Source organism: Polyodon spathula, chromosome 42 (assembly GCF_017654505.1).
Source record: "Polyodon spathula isolate WHYD16114869_AA chromosome 42, ASM1765450v1, whole genome shotgun sequence".
NCBI classification, from domain to species: Eukaryota; Metazoa; Chordata; class Actinopteri; order Acipenseriformes; family Polyodontidae; genus Polyodon; species Polyodon spathula.
Window position 1 is genome coordinate 2,122,549 of NC_054575.1, and position 18,072 is coordinate 2,140,620.

General features: G+C 43.3%; 2 protein-coding genes across 3 annotated transcripts in view; one reads left to right on the plus strand and one right to left on the minus strand.

Annotated features, from left to right (window-relative positions):
• Positions 1-365, plus strand: part of rem2 (RAS (RAD and GEM)-like GTP binding 2) — a 3,148-nt gene extending 2,783 nt beyond the window's left edge. For both annotated transcript variants that reach the window (XM_041236910.1, XM_041236909.1), the window contains exon 5: positions 1-365. This exon is cut by the window's left edge and continues 495 nt beyond it. The gene's annotated coding sequence lies outside the window, so the exon portion shown is untranslated.
• A 1,425-nt stretch (positions 366-1,790) lies between these two features.
• Positions 1,791-13,347, minus strand: prmt5 (protein arginine methyltransferase 5). The gene is made up of 16 exons (XM_041236835.1): positions 13,224-13,347; positions 12,004-12,122; positions 11,028-11,113; positions 10,322-10,456; positions 9,773-9,885; positions 9,498-9,547; positions 8,770-8,933; positions 8,246-8,407; positions 7,502-7,579; positions 7,279-7,337; positions 6,923-7,045; positions 6,642-6,817; positions 4,813-5,016; positions 4,346-4,462; positions 3,555-3,619; positions 1,791-2,921 (listed from the first exon to the last, which is right to left on the minus strand). Exons 1-16 carry the CDS (start codon positions 13,313-13,315, stop codon positions 2,769-2,771), a joined length of 1,896 nt encoding a protein of 631 aa, XP_041092769.1. The 5' UTR covers positions 13,316-13,347; the 3' UTR covers positions 1,791-2,768.
• Positions 13,348-18,072: the final 4,725 nt, after the last annotated feature.

Sequence of the window (18,072 nt, forward strand, 5' to 3'; positions counted from 1 at the left end):
TAAAAACGTGTGTGAATACTAAAAATGTATGTACCCAGTTTACTTTTTAAAAGACAAGATAAGTAAATCAATATATTATCTTGTGAACGCTGATGCAGAACTAAGACAACACAATAGATGCAGTCTAGTCAACTTGACCGACCGCCATCGATTTTAATAAAACAAGAGTTTTGCGAATGTAATTTATGTATAAATGTATCTTTTTACTGAACAGAAATAAAAACGTGCAGTGGAATTTATAACGTAGCACTTGACCTCTCTGGAGGTAATTCTTTTGCATGCAAAATGGTGTCTGTATGGAAAATACTGTATTGCGTTTCACAAAACATTAATCTTTAATAAAAATGCAATTCAAACTCGTATGGCACAAGACTGTTGTCTGTCTCCTCACTAAACTAAGTGTCCAGTCAACCCCGTCCTTGAATTATTTTCCATCACCTAGCCCCCCCCCCCCCCATTCTTTCTCCTGAATCTTTTTTCCTCCATCCATCTCGTCCTACTTTCTTAGGGTGACTAATACGTGTTGAAAGATCTTCGTTGTTTTCTTTCTTTTTTTTTTTTTTTTTTTAATGCCACATCTTTAAGAAAGGTAGAATGTTGCGCGAGGCCGAGGTGACAGTCGCTTGGCAACCATCGTCAAGGAAACAGAATCCCAATGCCATGGAATGTTACCTTCATAACTGAGTTCCAGAGAATATAAAGTACTGTTATTTCATTGTATGATTATATGATCATTTATTTTATAAAAAAATTATTCTAGGACTTATGCCAATAAATACCATCCGAGTTTGGGGGGGAGAAAAGAGAGAACTTGAGTCAGTAGGATTTTTAGATACACAGAAAAGCTCAAGAGGGGGAGAGAGAGCGCTAGATAGAGGTAGGATGGAGAGAGGGGGATGAGAAAGGTGCAGAGAGGAGAGTTATTGCTGGTGACAGCTGCTCGCTGTAATTATTCATCTTCCTGGAGTGAGGAGGGGGAGCGCATTGTGTTACTGCTTCTGAAGCAATTTACTTTTGACAAGTCTTCAAAACCCACGGAACACCCACACACAGAGAGTGAGACACACAGAGACAGACACACACACTGAAAGCGAGCGAGACTGAGAAGGTGATACACACATAGACAGAGACCGAGAGATGAGAGAACGACACACAGAGATGCCTCCCGAGTAAAACTCTACTGGTGGGTCTACAGTGTAGCCACGGGGCACTGCAGCGCTATATCTAGCAAGACTCGGAGGAAATGAGTGGGGGAGTCTGTTACTATAGAAACAGAAGGAAGAGATACACATTTGAACGTTTTTTTTTTAATACACAAAAGTCACAGAAAGTGACAGATGATGTTAGAGTAACAGGAAGGGAGAGAGCAATGATTCATAATTCCTGCAACATTTTCCTTTGTATTTCACACACATTGCCACCAATAAAGCACATGAACCTTAACAGGAATACTTATTAGGGTTTCTGGTAACCACTTGTTATAGTTTTTAAACAAGTACGTTAGTCCCATGGTCTACACCCTATTGACAGTGCCTATGGTAGGTGAATCAGTCCCATTGGGTACACCTTATTGACAGTGCTATGGCAGGTAAATCAGTCCCATGGTGTACACCCTATTGACAGTGCTATGGCAGGTGAATCAGTCCCATGGTATACTATTGACAGTGCTATGGCAGGTGAATCAGTCCCACGTATTGACAGTGCTATGGCAGGTGGATCAGTCTCATGGTCTGCACCCTATTAACAGTGCTACAGTGGGTGAATAATTCAAAGCATACACAGTACATAGATTTATTTATTTTAAATTGTTTATTTTCTAGAAAAAAAAACAACAAAACATTCTCAAACAGAAAAACACCCAGATCTGATCAAATACGATTTTAAACTCCAACCTTTTAACTCTTTCATAGCCTAATCGCTGCAGGACACAAAAAGCAAATGGGACTAAGCATGAAACAAGTGCTCCTCAAAATTTACACAAACAGAACCACTAAGTTCAAGAAGATCGGACTGGAGGTTCTGGTCTCGGAATCCAGTTGCATAACTTCAGTACTCAGCCTCAATGACAACGCAAAACTAGAGGAGACAGACGAGCATTTGGGCTCTACTGCCTTCAGTGTACCGAAGAAGCTCACCGAAATGTCTGTCCTGTTGACCCGAGTTTTAGTGTTGGACACCACCTGCTAGTTTAGGAACGAGCGAGCTACGGTTTTGTCATGCTGTCCGTTCTGTTTCTATTGACGGCGAGTGAGTGAATGGGTCTTAGTGCCCAAATGCTTGTGAATAGTTTAGTTTTGCTGAACTGTGGTTCCGATCGGTTTCTTGTCAGTCCGATGGTGTGTTGTTAGTATTGGGCCAGTGGTTCTGTTTGACAGTCCGATGCTGTTGGAGCTGCACAAACCAATTCTTAGGGTACTGGGATGAAGCGCTCCACAGAAATCAGGTGAGGGGCGCTTACCGTTCAGAGAGAAACTAGCATAGAAACAGCTGCTTGGGTTTGTGTGGATCGCTGCTCTCCACAGAGCCTAAGAAAAGCAGCGATCAATCATAAACCCCAGTAGCTGTTTCTTCACTTGTTTCACCTGAACGGTGAATCGGCCCGAGGGACAACAATGACTCACCAAATTTCTATGGAGAACTCCATCCCAATAACCTGTTTGTGCGGCTCTAGATCTGATCCCTCTCGACGATGTGACTGCTGTCATTTGTCGTGGTGCTGGTCTCAGTCCGATGGGGTGTGTTCTTGTTACTGGGTCGTGGTTCTGGTCTCACAGCCCGATAGTGTAGGACCGCCCAGCCGGGTTGTGTATCGCCGAGCAGACTGGTTCGGTCACGGCCCACTCGTACCACACCTTCTTGCCGTTGTTGCACCTCCAGAACCGGACACACACCTCAGACTCGCGGGCCAGGAGGACCGGCTGCTGCAAGAGGCAGAACACACACAAACCGGAGTGTCAACAATGGCCTGTCACACACACCGACAGGCAGCATGGATTTCCAGAGACTTAAAAAAAAAAAAACACGTTTGAATTCACGGACTGCAGAAATGGTGGCTTTAAAAACGATTACATATATAGGGGTCACCTTAACACTGAATACAGGAAGGGGGTGGGGGGGGGGTCGCCATAACAATGAATTATTAACATTATGTAATCAAAAACTACAAAATATCACAAATGTCTACCGGAAGCCAGAACAGTTGTGCAGGATTTCATGTTAGATTTTGAAATGTCGAAATGTACAATGCGTTATGCAACTCAATATGTTAACAGAACATTATTCAGCAGGCTTCATTCCACTTTATGATGCAAAATGTGTTCATTTTATAGGGTCATATTAGTCACCGCTGTGCACACAGCGCCTCTGCATGTATAACTGAAGCATGTTGAGTTTCAATACCAAAAAAAAGTCTCTTCAGGTGTGGGTGGAGTACCTGAAGTCGTCAATCTAACTCAAATAGCACGACTCTTCAATATGTCATCACTGCTGTCACAGTATTAACACATCTGGTTCAGAAAGGGAGGTTTCTTTCTGGCGTTTGATCTTTCACTTACTTTGAGAGGGAAGAGGATGGGGAACCATGAGAACATGCCTGGGGAGTGAGTCTGTGGACGGATACCTGGGGAAAGGTTGGGAAAATCCAATAAATAAAAAGACACAAGACACACGCAAAATCAACACTAGGAACATAAACAGACTAATTATAAATAAGGCTTTAGAGGGCACATAAACTCACTCGACAGTTTAACTGCGATCGACTGGCTGGAAAAGGGCGAGAAGTGGTTTGAAATGCAAGATGTGGACTAGAGCAATTCTGAATCCTGTTGCAAGAAAGTCCAACAGAAAACCACAGGAGCAGGTAGGCTGTTTTACGTGTATAAAAACGCAACTTATGGAAACATCTATAGGTCTGTTTTAACAGTTTAAGGACCAGGATCGTGTTAATATGGTCATACTGACGTGGGACTGCGATCGTGTAAACACGATAAAAAAAAGCACTTTGTTTTGATGACTTATAGGGCCACCGTACTTTGCAGTACAGGCTTCAAAACACATGTCAATGGATAGGGGAGACACTACATGTCCCGATTTGTTTTTCCTGTGAAGTCACAGAGGGGCATTTGGTGTCTAAAGGGCGGAGTTTACAGCCGCCAGGCACAGACAGAAGCATAAACAAAACATCACTTGAGCTCATAAAAAAAGGGGAGACACGGTAAATCTGATGCATTTGGCTTATATTAGAACATTTATTCTGTCTTGTGTTTTAAAATATGTTTTGACATTTACAAATGGTCCTGAAACGGTTACCAACAGGGCAGTTCGAAGTGCTGTAGTGTTTACTCACTCAGCGTGACGTCTTTGTAGAGATTGGTTTCAAAATACCCAGCGAAACCGTGAAGCACCGTGTTGCACTGGACACTGAACCGAAGAGAGCAGTACCGGTTATTATCAATCACTGGATCTGAGAGAGAGGAAGAGAGAGAGAGAACCGTTCATTATCAATCATGGGATCAGAGAGAGAGGAGACAGAGAGAGCAGTACCAGTTATTATCAATTACCGGATCTGAGATAGGGAGAGAGAGAGAGAGAGAACCGTTCATTATCAATCATGGGATCACAGACAGAGGAGAGAGGGAGGACTCCCGGTTATATCAAAATTACAGAATCTGCAAAGAAAGTGTGTTTGGGGGTCTCACCTTGTCTGTTTGAGTGTGTGCCTCACCTGTGCTGGGTGTCAGGGTTTGGGTGTGTGCCTCACCTGCGTTGGGGTGCTGTCAAGTTTTGGTTAAGGGGTCTGGGGGTGTCTCTCACCTGGGTTGGGGTGGCGGAATGTGAAGCAGGCTTGCGGCTCTGCCAGCTGGTGGAAGTTGTGCAGCCGCACCACGTAGGGCATCTCAAACTGAGCCTCGGGGTCACGGTCCTTCTCCCGGCACATTCGCACCTCGTTGTAGAGCTTGGAGGAGGAGATGGGGGCCAGATACGAGGTGTAATCACAGGGGATACTCACCCCATCCGCTGGGGAGAGAGAGCGGGGGGGTGCGTTTCATTCTCAGGCCCTCCGACATTAAACAGTGTAAAATAACCACCAAGTCATTATCTGGTACAGCGATGGAAAGAAGACTCCTATTGTATAGCAGTTTGACGTTCCTGGTTTCACTACCAATATAATAAGATGTTACCCAAGCTTGTTACCTAAACCAGGGCTCCAGACTAACTTTTTACCCAAGGAACCAATGGCTTCTAGGCCAAAGAGTCTAGGCGCCAAATCCAAATGTTGGGTGCCACTAAAATTTGACCGTTTCCTAAAATCAAAACTAAAATTTGACTGTTTAAATTACAGATATAAAGCTTGTTACAGCACTACAATGATGCAAAACAGAAATTTAATGTTTGCACTTATTTACTGCCTCACTGTTCATTTATGCTGTCTGACGCTGTCTTTCCTGTCTTCTAGTCTGTTCTGCCACTGTCCTCAAATAGTGTTGCTGTAACGCTTCCTCATCCTCATGCAGTCATTACATCATTGACGTTTTAAAAGTGAACTCTGTTTCCTTTTTGTAGTGCATTCCTAACTTGGTACCAGAAAACTAGTTTAGCCGAATGTGTATAGCGGGCTGCAGTTTACCAAAGAATAATCCGTGTTCAACCCTTAGCTGCAACATACAGACGCATATAAATAGGCAATTTCCCTTAGAATTGCTGTTCAATTGTAGCAGCCAGGCGGCAATGTTGCAGAAGGTACAGGGCAGTGATGTCAGCTCCCAGCAACAAGCCACACTCCTATGTTGGGAATGGATTCTTTCAATGCAGCGGGTTTGTGCACTTGAGAAAGGAGAGGAAGACTCGTGAAATCAGTTGTAGACTTGAGTTGATGAGCAGTAATTACACTGTACGAATTAAAAAGGGTGTACCGCTTTTGATGCGAAAAATGAGAAAAAGCAAGCTACTTATAAAAAAATATTTACGATATATTCATAAGTGAAATATATATATACTGGGCTGCAGTCAGACGACAAGCAAACAGATATAAAACAATTACACATCTCTCATTCAGAAACTGTAAGCAGCTCTGAATATCATATAACGCCCTAAACGTTTCTGTTTTCTTCACTTACTTCAGCAGCTCGATCCTGGCTATTGGTGTCTGTGTTGGCATAACTCTTTGCAATAAGGTAGTCCCTAGCACTTCAATGTTGGTTTATGAGCAAACTGCGCCTAACAAAAAATACAGTCGCCAAAAATATTTAAGTCGCATTGGCGACTATTTTAGTCAGTCTGAAACCTTGTATACACACCGTGGCTAACCAAGCTTGCAGTGAAACTGCTGTGCAATAGGAGTCCTATTTCCATCCCTGAAATTAAGCGCATTTCATTCTCTTGCACTCTCTATATGACAGAAAGACAGTGCGAGAGAACATATCAATTATGAAACCACTTCATTCAAGCAGCACTCTGAACTACAAGGATATATGCTGTGATCTGGTATCAACACAAACAATACAGACCTCCATCAAGACATAATGTGTGAAGAAAGCATGATTCCTCGATTCCCAGTGAGCTCCTAATCATCACTAGAGTCCAGTCTCCCCTCGCTAGTATGGAAACCCGACTCTTGGATTTCACGCAGCCGGTCGGCTCACCTTTGAGAAAGTGCTGCGCTCCGTCCAGGCACTCCGGAGACAGCTCATTATCCCCGAAGGACCCCAGCAGTTCGCTCACGATGATGTCAGCCTTCTCGGGCGCTGCCCACTCTCGCATGTCACATGACACCACGGTCACCTGGTCACCCCACTCCTCGAAGCGCCAGTTCTCCAGCCTGAGAGAGAGAGAGATTGAATGAGCGTAATCAAACCTGTAATTTGGAGTCGGTTGGCAGGATAGACACACATACTCTGACGTACAAAAAGACACCCAGACTCACGTGATGACAGCGTTGGGGTTCTTCTCCACGGCATACACTCGGATGCGTCGCTCTGCCTGCTTGGCGGCCCGGAGAGAAGCATTGACCAGAGGACCCCGACCAGCCCCCAGAACCATCAGCACCCTGGAAGGAAGGAGACGGAGAGAGACACGTATATACATAGTGTATTGCAGTATACTGCAAATACTCAGCTACTGTGTTTATTATAGTCTGTGTAGCTCTGACAATAAGCTCAGGAGCTGCTCTTCAGTTCGAGCTGCCTGCCACAGAGATATGTGTTGTAAGATGTATATTGCAACTGTATGCTTGTTAATGAATCAATCTAGCAATACAAGGGAAGAGACGGATTCTCTTACTGTGTGTTGGTGTCTTTCTGTTCATCTGGGACCCTGTCAAGCAGGCATCTGTAGACTGCCTGAGAAAAAAGAGGGGAAGGTACAGAAAGAAGAACGAAAAAGGAAAGGATAAAGCGAGACAAAAGGAAAATGAAAACAAGTTGTCACTAGAACTGAAAATAGTTCTATTTTTTTTTTTTTTTTTTTTTTTTTTTTTTTTAACTGGTCCATGCTGGTTTCTCACCTGCTGGTACTGGGAGTATTTGATGGGATCCTTTTCAAAGACTTCGTATGTCTGAGACTCCAGGTTATCCATTAGAGGCTGAGACAGTGAGAGACAGGGAGAGACAATCAGCAACAAGTACAGAACTAAGGTGTAAAATAGGGACATATTTTGGGGGGGGGTGATATTCTAAACAAACAGCCAGTAATAAAGCCAGAATTCCTGTACATCTCATCCTGAGCACAGATGTCATCCTGTGAATCAAACACCACCCCTGACTCGTGTTCAAAAATCAATACAACACACACACACACACACACCTGGTACCTTTTGTAAAATGGATCACAGTATTAACTTGGCTCTTGCTACAAATAATGATATTAATGTAAAAAGATGAAGGCGATACCTTTTACTGGACCTCTTGAAAGCCTGTGATTAATTAATTGTTTAGTTAGCCCAATAAAAGAGATCACATCTCCTCTTTATCACATCTGGACTGATAAGACTCATTTCATCTGTCAATTATTTGTTTATTTAGCAAACGCCTTTATCTAAGGTGACTTAGAGACTAGGGTGGGTGAGCTATGCATCAGCTGCAGAGTCTCTTACAACAACATCTCATCCGAAAGACGGAGAACAAGGAGGTTCAGTGACTTGCTCGGGGTCACACACAGCGAGTCAGTGGCTGAGCTGGGATTTGAACCGGGGACCTCCTGGTTACAAGCCTGTTTCTTTAACCACTGGACCACACAGAGTTGTGCTGACCTGTAGTGGAGACTGCAGGTAGTCCTCGTAGCCCTTAGCGAAGACCTCATAGGAGTTGGGGGCGGGGCGGTTCTCACTGAGGTACTGAAGGTACTGCAGGTAGGAGCGGAACTCCTTATCAGAGTGACGGTTCGAACCGGTGAAAATAAACTGAGCGTCCAACTGGAGAGAAAGAGAGACTGTGAGAGAGACTGACGCACACTGACAGACTATCAGAACGACGGTTCGAGCCTGTGAAGAGGCACAGAGCCTCCAACGAGAGCAAGAGAGAGAGAGAGAGAGAGAGACACACACACACATGCAAACTGAGATACACCAAGTGGCCTAAGGTTTCAGCTGCAACTAGAAAGGCAAGAAAGTGCCACCCACAGACACGTGTGAAAATTGAAGTGTATACACACAGTAATGACGGTCATCCAGAACTTCAAAATCAGACACTCTGCACAGGTAAAAACTACAAGACAGAGACACTTCCAACATCTCCCAGTTTCTGATTGAAGTTCTGGGCGAATTCATTTGCATACCTTGAACAGCCTGAATATGATTCGCTGGTGCAGCTTGGACAGCACTGGGAAGCCCTTCTTATTGGTCAGGAAGATGCTGGTGGGCAGGATGGCCGCTTTGATTGGCTCTCCCAGCCACTTGTCAATCACAGCTTCAGAGGGGAGATCCGCACCAATCTCGATCGCTGGGGAAAATTCAATGCAACAAACGATAAAAATAAATAAAAAAAATGGATCACAATACACTATTTACTACGTGATTGTAGCAGACAAAACTCCATAAACATTGCCTGCTGAGCACTTCCATTCGACACACAGATGAAAGCTAGCAAACATGGTACTACACTTAGTCCTTTGCTTGCACAAGCCGTGCTTTCAGACAGCGTTGCACTTCTGGAATTATCCCTACCCCTTCAATCTTTCCTTTCAATAGCCAACCATTCTGCTCCCCCTCGTGACTGGCTTTCCTGCCAGTGACCCAGACAGCTATTCTAAAATGAGAGCTCTGTGCTAGCCTGCACATTTGCAGCCCTATATAATGAACTGAAGTGCGCAATAGGCAAGCTTACTGGAGACTACTGAAGCTACATATATTACAAAAGAAACATAATATAATCTATGGCAAACATCTCGACTAGAAGTCTGTCAATATTTTCAAACATTTAAATATATTTTTTTCTATTTCTAAAACTCAGCAGTATTGAGAACTTAGTTGTTATCGATGACACATCTATATTCATTATTATTACCCAAACAGGTGCGTTTGTTGTAATCACACAGAGTCCGAAAGGAATGCCACCTGAAAAAAAAATAAAAATTGTTAAATGTGTGCTATAAATCGACGTGCTTCTTTGCACAAACTGGCTTGTCTATAAAAACACTTTGGCTGGCCTGTGACATACGTCTCTGTGCTTTTACCGGGGGGGCGGAGACCAAAGCAGTACACTTTTAGAAGGGGCCGGTTCGTCCTCTCTGTCCTTTACTACACCCGCGTACTGTGATGTCACAGTGATGTCAAGCTCACCACAGCCAGGTCCTTTCATCTTCAGTTCCGTCGTCCTTGCGGTTGATTGGCTCGTTCTCGATGATGTCATCGCGCACGTCTTCTGCCGCCATCAGTGGAACGCTGATCCAAAACTGAAATTAAAATAAATAAAAATCACAACATAAAATATCCTTCACACAAACTCACCCCCAGTCTCAAAGTAACAGAGCAAGTTAACAGCGTTGTGCTAGAATTACAAACACCTTCAACCGAGTTACGCCTTCCGATGTTTGCCAGTTATTTTCCAAAGATGGCAAGAAAATAGGAAAGAAAGTAATGTTTGGGATACTCCGGTAACACAATTAATTTGCGTGACCATTTAATGAGATGCAGAGGTCGCACTAGGCTTTAAAAACATGCATTTTTAAAAAACATACCATCTCAAAATCAGCGTTTTCAACCATAAACATCCTGAAAATTGTAATGTCGGACCTGGTTCGGCACTGGACTGCAAAGGGTTAAGTCCCAGTCCCAGTCTCTCTCTCTCAGTCTCTCTCCCCCCCCCCCCACAAGGCTCCTCCCAGTTACCATGGATGAATGGTGGCCAGTGTGAATGTGGTTCAACAGTATCCTGGCCAGGTTTGCATTGTTTTCCTGTCGCAGCGGGATCATGAAGGCTGGCAGACCGAGATAGGCAGCGAAGTTCAGCTCCTGGACTAGAGCCTGTCAACACAGAGAGTGAGGGAGAAAGGTTAGGGGTTCCCCAAGGACCTTAAAGTGACTGCCGCAGACAGAATAAACACTGTGACTTTTAAACTCTGCCAGCCCACACTTTTATACAATACTGAGTTACCACTGTTGTGTAAATCTGCCGAACCCTGTACTGAGCTGCTTCGAGCTCGTCTGGAGAATCCTAAATGCCGGGCACCGAACCAGCTCCGCCTACTCTACATGCATATAGACAGAGATTAGAGCAGAGGTGAAAGGTCACATTGTCATGAGTTGAATGGAATCACGATGGTTGTTCAGCACCCGGCACTTGGGATTCTCCAGGCGAGCTGTCAGGTAAACGCAGTCTGGCGGGGCGGGGAGGAGGGAGGAGTGACTAATGGAAACAATTGATGAGTGGGGAGGCAGAAAGAATTAAATAAATGGTGCTTTTGAATTTCATTCAGACAAACACTAGTGGGTAGACTTCATAATATTCAGGGTTTTTTTATTTTCCATTTAATTTCTTTTGGTATAAACCTGGGTTACTTTAGTTTTCCAAGAACGGACAGAAAGACAGACTCACTGCTTCCGAATTCTTGCGGATGGTTTTCACCTCGGAATCTGCTTGGATCCAATGGGAAAGTTTTCCCACAATCAGAGTGTTCCAGTCTGGGATAAGAGAAACAAAGCGTTGCTGTAACGGTAGCTTCAGATTCAGCCTTCTTGCTGCCCCGTACCTTTCTATGAAGAGCTTCTCATTATTATAATTACTCACATGTGTTGTTAAGTCTATGTTGCTTTGACTGAGGTCAGAATCTGCTCTTCAGTTGTGACTGACTAATGCAGGCTACATCAGCCAGTGTCTTTATAGAGAGCCAGAAGTGCCATCTAGTGATCAGCCACTTTGGATCAGCCACTTTGGATCGAGTTTGTTTTGCTGGCAGTACAACAGCTGTACACTAGATGGCGCTGGAACCCAAAAAACACACACTTTGGCTGATCTTGCCTACGTATGTTTATGGCAGGAAACCAGAAAGGAAAGGCAGCCCCCGAACGCAAAGCACCTTATTAAATCAATGCATTGAGAACATTAGTCAAGAGAAAGAAGCAAAAAATAAAACGTCCACTCTTCAAATACAACTTAAAAAAACGCTTAACAGTTCATCCATTCTAGGTTTTACTATGCGCTTGATCAGCCCCACTGTGTATTGGTAACAAATTCAGGTGTGTCTTAAACTGATAGTGAAATCAGGCATGCAGGAGTCTTCCTTCTACCTCTGCACTTCCCTTAGCTACATAGATATAAAATGTGCCGTCTGAAAACAGGATACCTGGTACTACTTTAGGTTAAAGAAAGTTCTCAGTTTATATGCCATGTTCTCAGGATATACAGTCTTGCAGTGTCTACTATGTCATGGGCTGAAAGCACGTCAGTCAATATGGGAAGCTGCTAATTGGTTAACATTTAGTCAGGACAATTTCACACTCCAGGGGCTGTTTTTTTCAAAACTTGTAATCTGGAAAACAGTGATGCAGATTTTGTAATCGGGACTACAGACCTCGTCCAGACAGCAGCAAGTCCGATCGCGCGTGGGCTCCGGGTCGAGACCGGGCCGGCTCATCACAGAACTCCCGCCCGAAGCGAGGGTGAAAGATCGGCATGCACAGGAAATCGAACCTGCAGGAGAAACGCAGGCACAGCAGACGGGGTGAGGGCACAGCAAGAACTGAAGCTAAACCCAAGTGGGTTTATACAGTAGCTGTGACTGAGATGAATGTTTACATATCAGCAGTCCTAAATCTAACAAAATATTTCTAATAGCCAATTAAAAATCCTCTATGGTATTTTTTGTATGTTATTATTTAATATTGTTATTAAGGTCACACGTGGACCATTCTTTGCCACATTTTAGCACTTAATAGAATACAAGCAAGTGAACATTTGTTTTGAAACAAATTATTAACATTGATGGCTCGAAATAGACTCCCGTTGCATAGCAGCAGGACCCACTACTGGTTTTACCATGAGTTTAATTAATAGACACACCTAAGCTTGTTACCTATAGACCCGGGGGCTAATCACGCTCATATTAAAGCTAACTGGCGAAACTGCACTGCAATATTAAATAACGACAATAGTCTTAAAAGCACCAATATAGAAACACGGTGCAGCCCTGCAATGTCACACGATTACAGAAACACAATTTCTTCATTTTGAAAACTAAGCACATGCATTACTAATGCAGGGGGACCCTAATCGGTTTTTACAGAATACCTGTTAGAAAAATAGAAATGCATACAATGTTAGGTAATGATTAAAACCTGCATATACAGCAATAGCTCATTATAATAGCATACAGGAATGGAAAAAGCACCATTCGAGATTTTTTTTTAGTAGTATACACGTACACGCTTGATTAGACAGCGGTAACAAGCCCCCAGTGTATCTTAAACTCACAATAAAATCAGGAAGAGAATAAACTACAACATGGGAGTGTTATTACTTCCACCTCTGACACTGGCAGTCCAGAAACCAGTGCCACCAGTAATCCATGCGTAACTGAGCATGCTGTATATAACAGGATTACCTAATGGGGCTGAAATGGGACCCACTGCGTACGCAAACCGTTCAGGAGATTCGTGCTCGTTTTGAAAGCTGCGGCACACGTGTTTACACCCCACACACGGGCCTTCCTCCCCCGCGCCCTGCCTTGGTTTTTTAGCAAATACCGGAGCTTTGGAAGTGACCCGGAATGCGCTCCGGGGTTTGAAGGCTTACCCGAGCCTGGCTATGGCTCCCAGCGTGTCTCCGACCTCGGGAACGGAGCTCAAATCCCGGCCGCTAGACACACGGCTCCCGCTAGACGCCATCTTCTGCAGGCTTTGAACCACAGAGGAGCCGGAGCCGAAATGGAGGTCGCCTAGCAACCGGGTCCCGCAGGAGGGGGGGATCCACCAATCCGCGTACAGGGAACGAAGAGTGACAGCTGGCTAACCCATTCGCTAATGTCGGTTTACCTAGCTACCCTCCTCCCCGTTCTGCGTTTCCATTGCCGCCGTGTTATCCAATCACGGGCTAGGGAAGGCAGATTGACAGCGGTGTAAGCCAATGCGCTTGCAAGTGTGATTTGTACCCGCCCTCTCGCTGTATTTTGCTTTCTCCGTTTTAAGCTAATTAATAGCAGATTTTAGTGGGGGGGGGGCGCAATGAATTACGGTAGTTTTAAAATAAACGAGATAAATAAATAACGTAACTCAGCGTTGAGGTGAATAAAAAACACTGTAAAAAAAAATAAAACGACACGAGTTTCAGTTCAGCGAAAGGTGTAATTCCCACTTTATACACTAGGTGGCAGCGCCGCACTACTTTATTTAATGGTGCAGTTCCCAGTTAAACCACTAGTGTCATTGTTGAGCAAATAATACATTTAAAAGAATGTGCGCCACTGTGCAGTGAACTGCTATAGCTGCAGACAGACAGAGCCCCACAATCCTGTTCAGTTTGATACTAGCCCTAATTCCTTCTTGGTGTCTGTGTTAGTTCAACACATTCTTCCAGAGTTCCAGTATCATAAAGCTACAGACAATGCCTCAACAATCCTGCTCACTGCGTACAGCGTGTGTGTGTTATTTCTTGTGTGTTACATACAGAACATGACGTGTTCTGTCTTCAGGGTCACAGTCTTTCTGTGAGAGGGTGATGGGATGGGGCAGTGGCTGTTCACCTGGAGATATTTTTGAAACAGCTGGGTTTTAGCTTGCCCTTGTCCACTAGAGTAAGTAATCCAGGGTCAGACGATTGAGTTTTAAAAAAAAAAAAAAAATACACACCTTGGGAATGGGGGTTGTTTGTAAGTCTGAATTGAGTTTTCAAGAGGTTTAATAAATGTGCAAACCTGCTATCTACACCCTCAGTCTGGAGAATAACACAAGGATGTAGCACAGTAATGCAACACTCATATTGATGTGGCTGGTTCTAAAGTCTTTAAAATTACACTATCAATGGAAAAAGGCTACATTTAAGTTACCATTAAAATCATAACTGTAGCAAAAACACAGATTTAAACATCTAGAAGATGGGTTAACTCAGTGCTTGTTTTTGTGTGTGAGTGTGTGTGTGTGTGTGTGTTCACACAGCTTGCTCACTCATTCAGCCTAATTTGGCTTTAAAAACCAAAATCTTTGTTTAAAACTAAAATGTTCCTTGTAAAATTGCCCGTACTTGCTTTGAAATCTGCCTCCCCTTTGTCCAGATACATTTGTTGCTTCAGTAATTTGTTTGCCTTCTCCTTGACCACCACACTGCTTATAGGAACGCCTATCTGGTTGCGTTGCTCGCATGGATGAGTGATTGTATTCTTCCGGTTGAAAGTGGGGTGTTCGGTAGAGCGGTCAGTTCGGAGGTTTGGTGATTGTAACTCTGGGGTTCTGCTGTACTTTGTCGTTACATCAGTTCTCTTTTCACTTCTAGAACCGCCCCCTCCTGGAAAGATAGACTCAGTGGGAAGTGTTTCTCTGAGCTGGGACAGTCCTGACAATATGGATGTACAGCTTCACAGTCACCACAGTGCTGGAGAATGGGACCCAGAGCACGCCTGTCTCTTGATCTGCTTTGTCATTACATCAGTTCTCCTTTCCAGAACTGTCTCCTCCTGGAGAGGTAAAGGTAGACTCAGTGGGAAGTGACTCTGTCTCTCTGAGCTGGGACAGTCCTGTTGGTAAAGCTGGGATCCCACACAGCTTCAAAATAACTTTCTGCAGCACTGATAAGAGTCACCAAGACCCAATAGGTTATTTTAAAATGTACACTGTTTAATGTTGTATATGAAACACTTAATGTACCGTAATAATGTTTCCACATGCATGTTATTAATATTACACAAATAACTACTATGACTACAAATAATAATAATAATATTAATAATATATAATCATTAATAATTAATGGAAACTGGTACAAAAGGAATCTGCTGCTGCTATGATACTGCTTTGCTGTTTGCTCGGTGTGTCACACTTTCCAGATGAAGACTAACCTATTTTCAGCTCTACGTTTTTCTTGCTTTGTTTTTGTTTCTGCACTTCCTCGCCCTTCTGGATGAAGCTGACACCCTGGGATCCTTCAAGAAGCTGCTGGATGAGATTTTGGGATCAATAAGCTGCTAACAACCAAACGAGCAAGATGGGCCGAATGGCCTCCTCTCGTTTGTAAACTTTCTTATGTTCTTATGTTCTTATGTTCTGTTACCAGTCAGGAAGCACAGTCGTGGAGCGCTGGGTTCGTCGCCAGCTGCAACATTGCAAGTAGTTGCTAGGGAAATGCCTCTCTTTTTTTAAGAAGGAAGATGCTGAGAATTAATGAATGGAGGAGATGGAAATCATGTTCAAAGGAATTTTGAGCCCTGTTGGGAGTTTGGAGTATGGCAGCTTATTACATTCCAGAATTTGAGGTAGGACAATGTGTCCATTATCACAGCTAAACTAATGGGGATTATTTTGGCATTACAATGGATTGAAGAGGTTAAGGTAGAGAGTGCAGTATTTTTTTCAGATTCGTTATCAGGGCTACAGGCAATTAAGAATGAAGAAAAAGGGGATAGAAGGGGTTTAGTAGAGGAAGTAATGCATCTAGTGTCAGAATGTATTTAGGATTGTGTGTGGATTCCAGCACATATAGGAATAGAGGGGAAGGAGAAGGTGGATGGCTTAGCAACGGGTATGGATGTGTATTATGGGTTAGGGGAGTATAATAAAATAATAGAAACAATTATAGCCTTTTTTTTTATTCCTTCCTCGTCCTGTGGCGTTGCACCAAGGCAAAAAAAATAAAAGTCGTTAGACAAATAACCAGTACTGTATTTACTGTAGAAATAATGCTTGATTCAATAGGGAATTCAGGGAATATTCTGTAGGCGCGTTGTATCCGAGGCGCATTATAACCAAGAGCCTTCTAGTGAGGGAGCACCATGTGTGTGAGATATATATATATATATATAATTAGGGGTGGGCACTAATATTGATATTTTGATTTGCTATGAATGATATCAATAATCATTTCCATATATTACTTTCCTAAGCATGTATTGCTTTTCGTGTGGATGGGCCCAAGGCAACTCACAATTGTGGAATAACTACAATATTCAACAAACCTTCGTGGGGTATCTTCTTTAGTTCTTTCTCTCGATCTGTCTATGTAATTGCGACAATGTGTTTTCCTAAACAAACAACAAAAGTCCTTCGTTCCATTTTTTGTAAAATATTTTATAAAAAAAAAAAAAAAAAAACAAGCACATTCTTGACAGGATTCAAACTGCACTGCTCTGTAAGGCTCTTGCTGGATGTGGACAGTAAGCAGTGTATGAAGGTACTGTTTTCCAGTGTGCATAATCTATGCCAGGCCTGTGGTTGACACATTGACACTGTATGGAGGGTGCAATATAGGGCGTGGAGATTGGCCCACTGGGGACACCCTTTCCCAGCCCAGACTGCAGTGCTTGATATCTGCGTATTCCCCTTACTTAACACCTCACCTAAACTGTTATAATGATTATGTGGTGATCCATGATACTGTTATGTTGAGACCCTGCCATTATAAAAGGTCTATTTATTACAATGTTTAAAACTGATTGCCAAGGGGTCTCCATCATGTGATCCTGGGCTGAAGATAGGGTAGACCTGCCCAGATAATCCACCTTCAATAGTGTGAATGTGAAATCTGATCTTGGTATTAAAAACATTGTAAAATGCTATCTTCTTTTCATCATGATCAAGACACACACCCACTTTCAAGAGCTGCTTCTTTGCCGGCAGTGTGACGGTGACTATGGACTGGCTCACAGCCTCATACTTTCCCCCTTCCAGTCTCAGAAACCAGTAGCCCTCCTTTGGTTTCTCAGGTATGATCTTCTCATCAGGGTGTGTGGAGACCCCCAGAGCCCAGTAGCCCTTCTCCCCCACCTCCACCTCCCAGTAGTGCCTCCCGGAGGTGAACCCCTCATCGCTCCGCACACTGGGCCACTCTTCTGATCTCTCCCCTGTGAATTTTATTAATCTGCCTTTAGACACCGTGAGGCTCCGGTTTGCAAGATCAGGGAGCAGAGTCACCACGGCTGGGGAGAAGGAAGGAGAAGCACAAAATGCATCACACAGGAATGCTTTAGTTTAATAAATGAATTTCCTGTAATTCTTTAACTATATTCTTTATATATTGTGGTCATACAGGCATGTCCCTATAAATGTGACAATACAGTAAGGCTCGGCACACAGCGGGCAATACAAGTGTAAGACACTAGATTTGAACTATACACACAGATTGGGTAGGTTGGTTGATTTAATAAATTCAAGTTTACCTGAAGCCTTCTGAATTTCCTGCCATACTAAAAAAAGAATACAAAAATAAAAGGAAGTATAAGTGAATGACAAGTGTGGAAAGTATCAATGTATTCTCATTACGGTCAAATGAATACAGATATAAAGTGTATACCTCTTTCAAGAACATATCCTTCCGCACCTATAGAGGAGAAGATCACATGTTTAAAGGGGAAACATTCAAAGCAGTTGGCCCTATTCACAAAGGTTAATTTGAAGAATGATTTTTCATTAATTCTTTTGTTCTGGATTGTTGCCAGATA

What these genes read in the sequence shown, in the direction of transcription:
- prmt5 (XM_041236835.1), bottom strand. Translation starts at nt 13,315, where the DNA reads ATGGCGTCTAGCGGGAGCCGTGTGTCTAGCGGCCGGGATTTGAGCTCC. An exon ending in TCATATTCAGGCTGTTCAAG is followed by an intron (nt 8,408 to 8,769) that starts GTATGCAAATGA and finishes CTTTCTCTCCAG; the next exon opens with TTGGACGCTCAGTTTATTTT. An exon ending in ATTCCGCCACCCCAACCCAG is followed by an intron (nt 4,463 to 4,812) that starts GTGAGAGACACC and finishes CCTCTCTCTCAG; the next exon opens with ATCCAGTGATTGATAATAAC.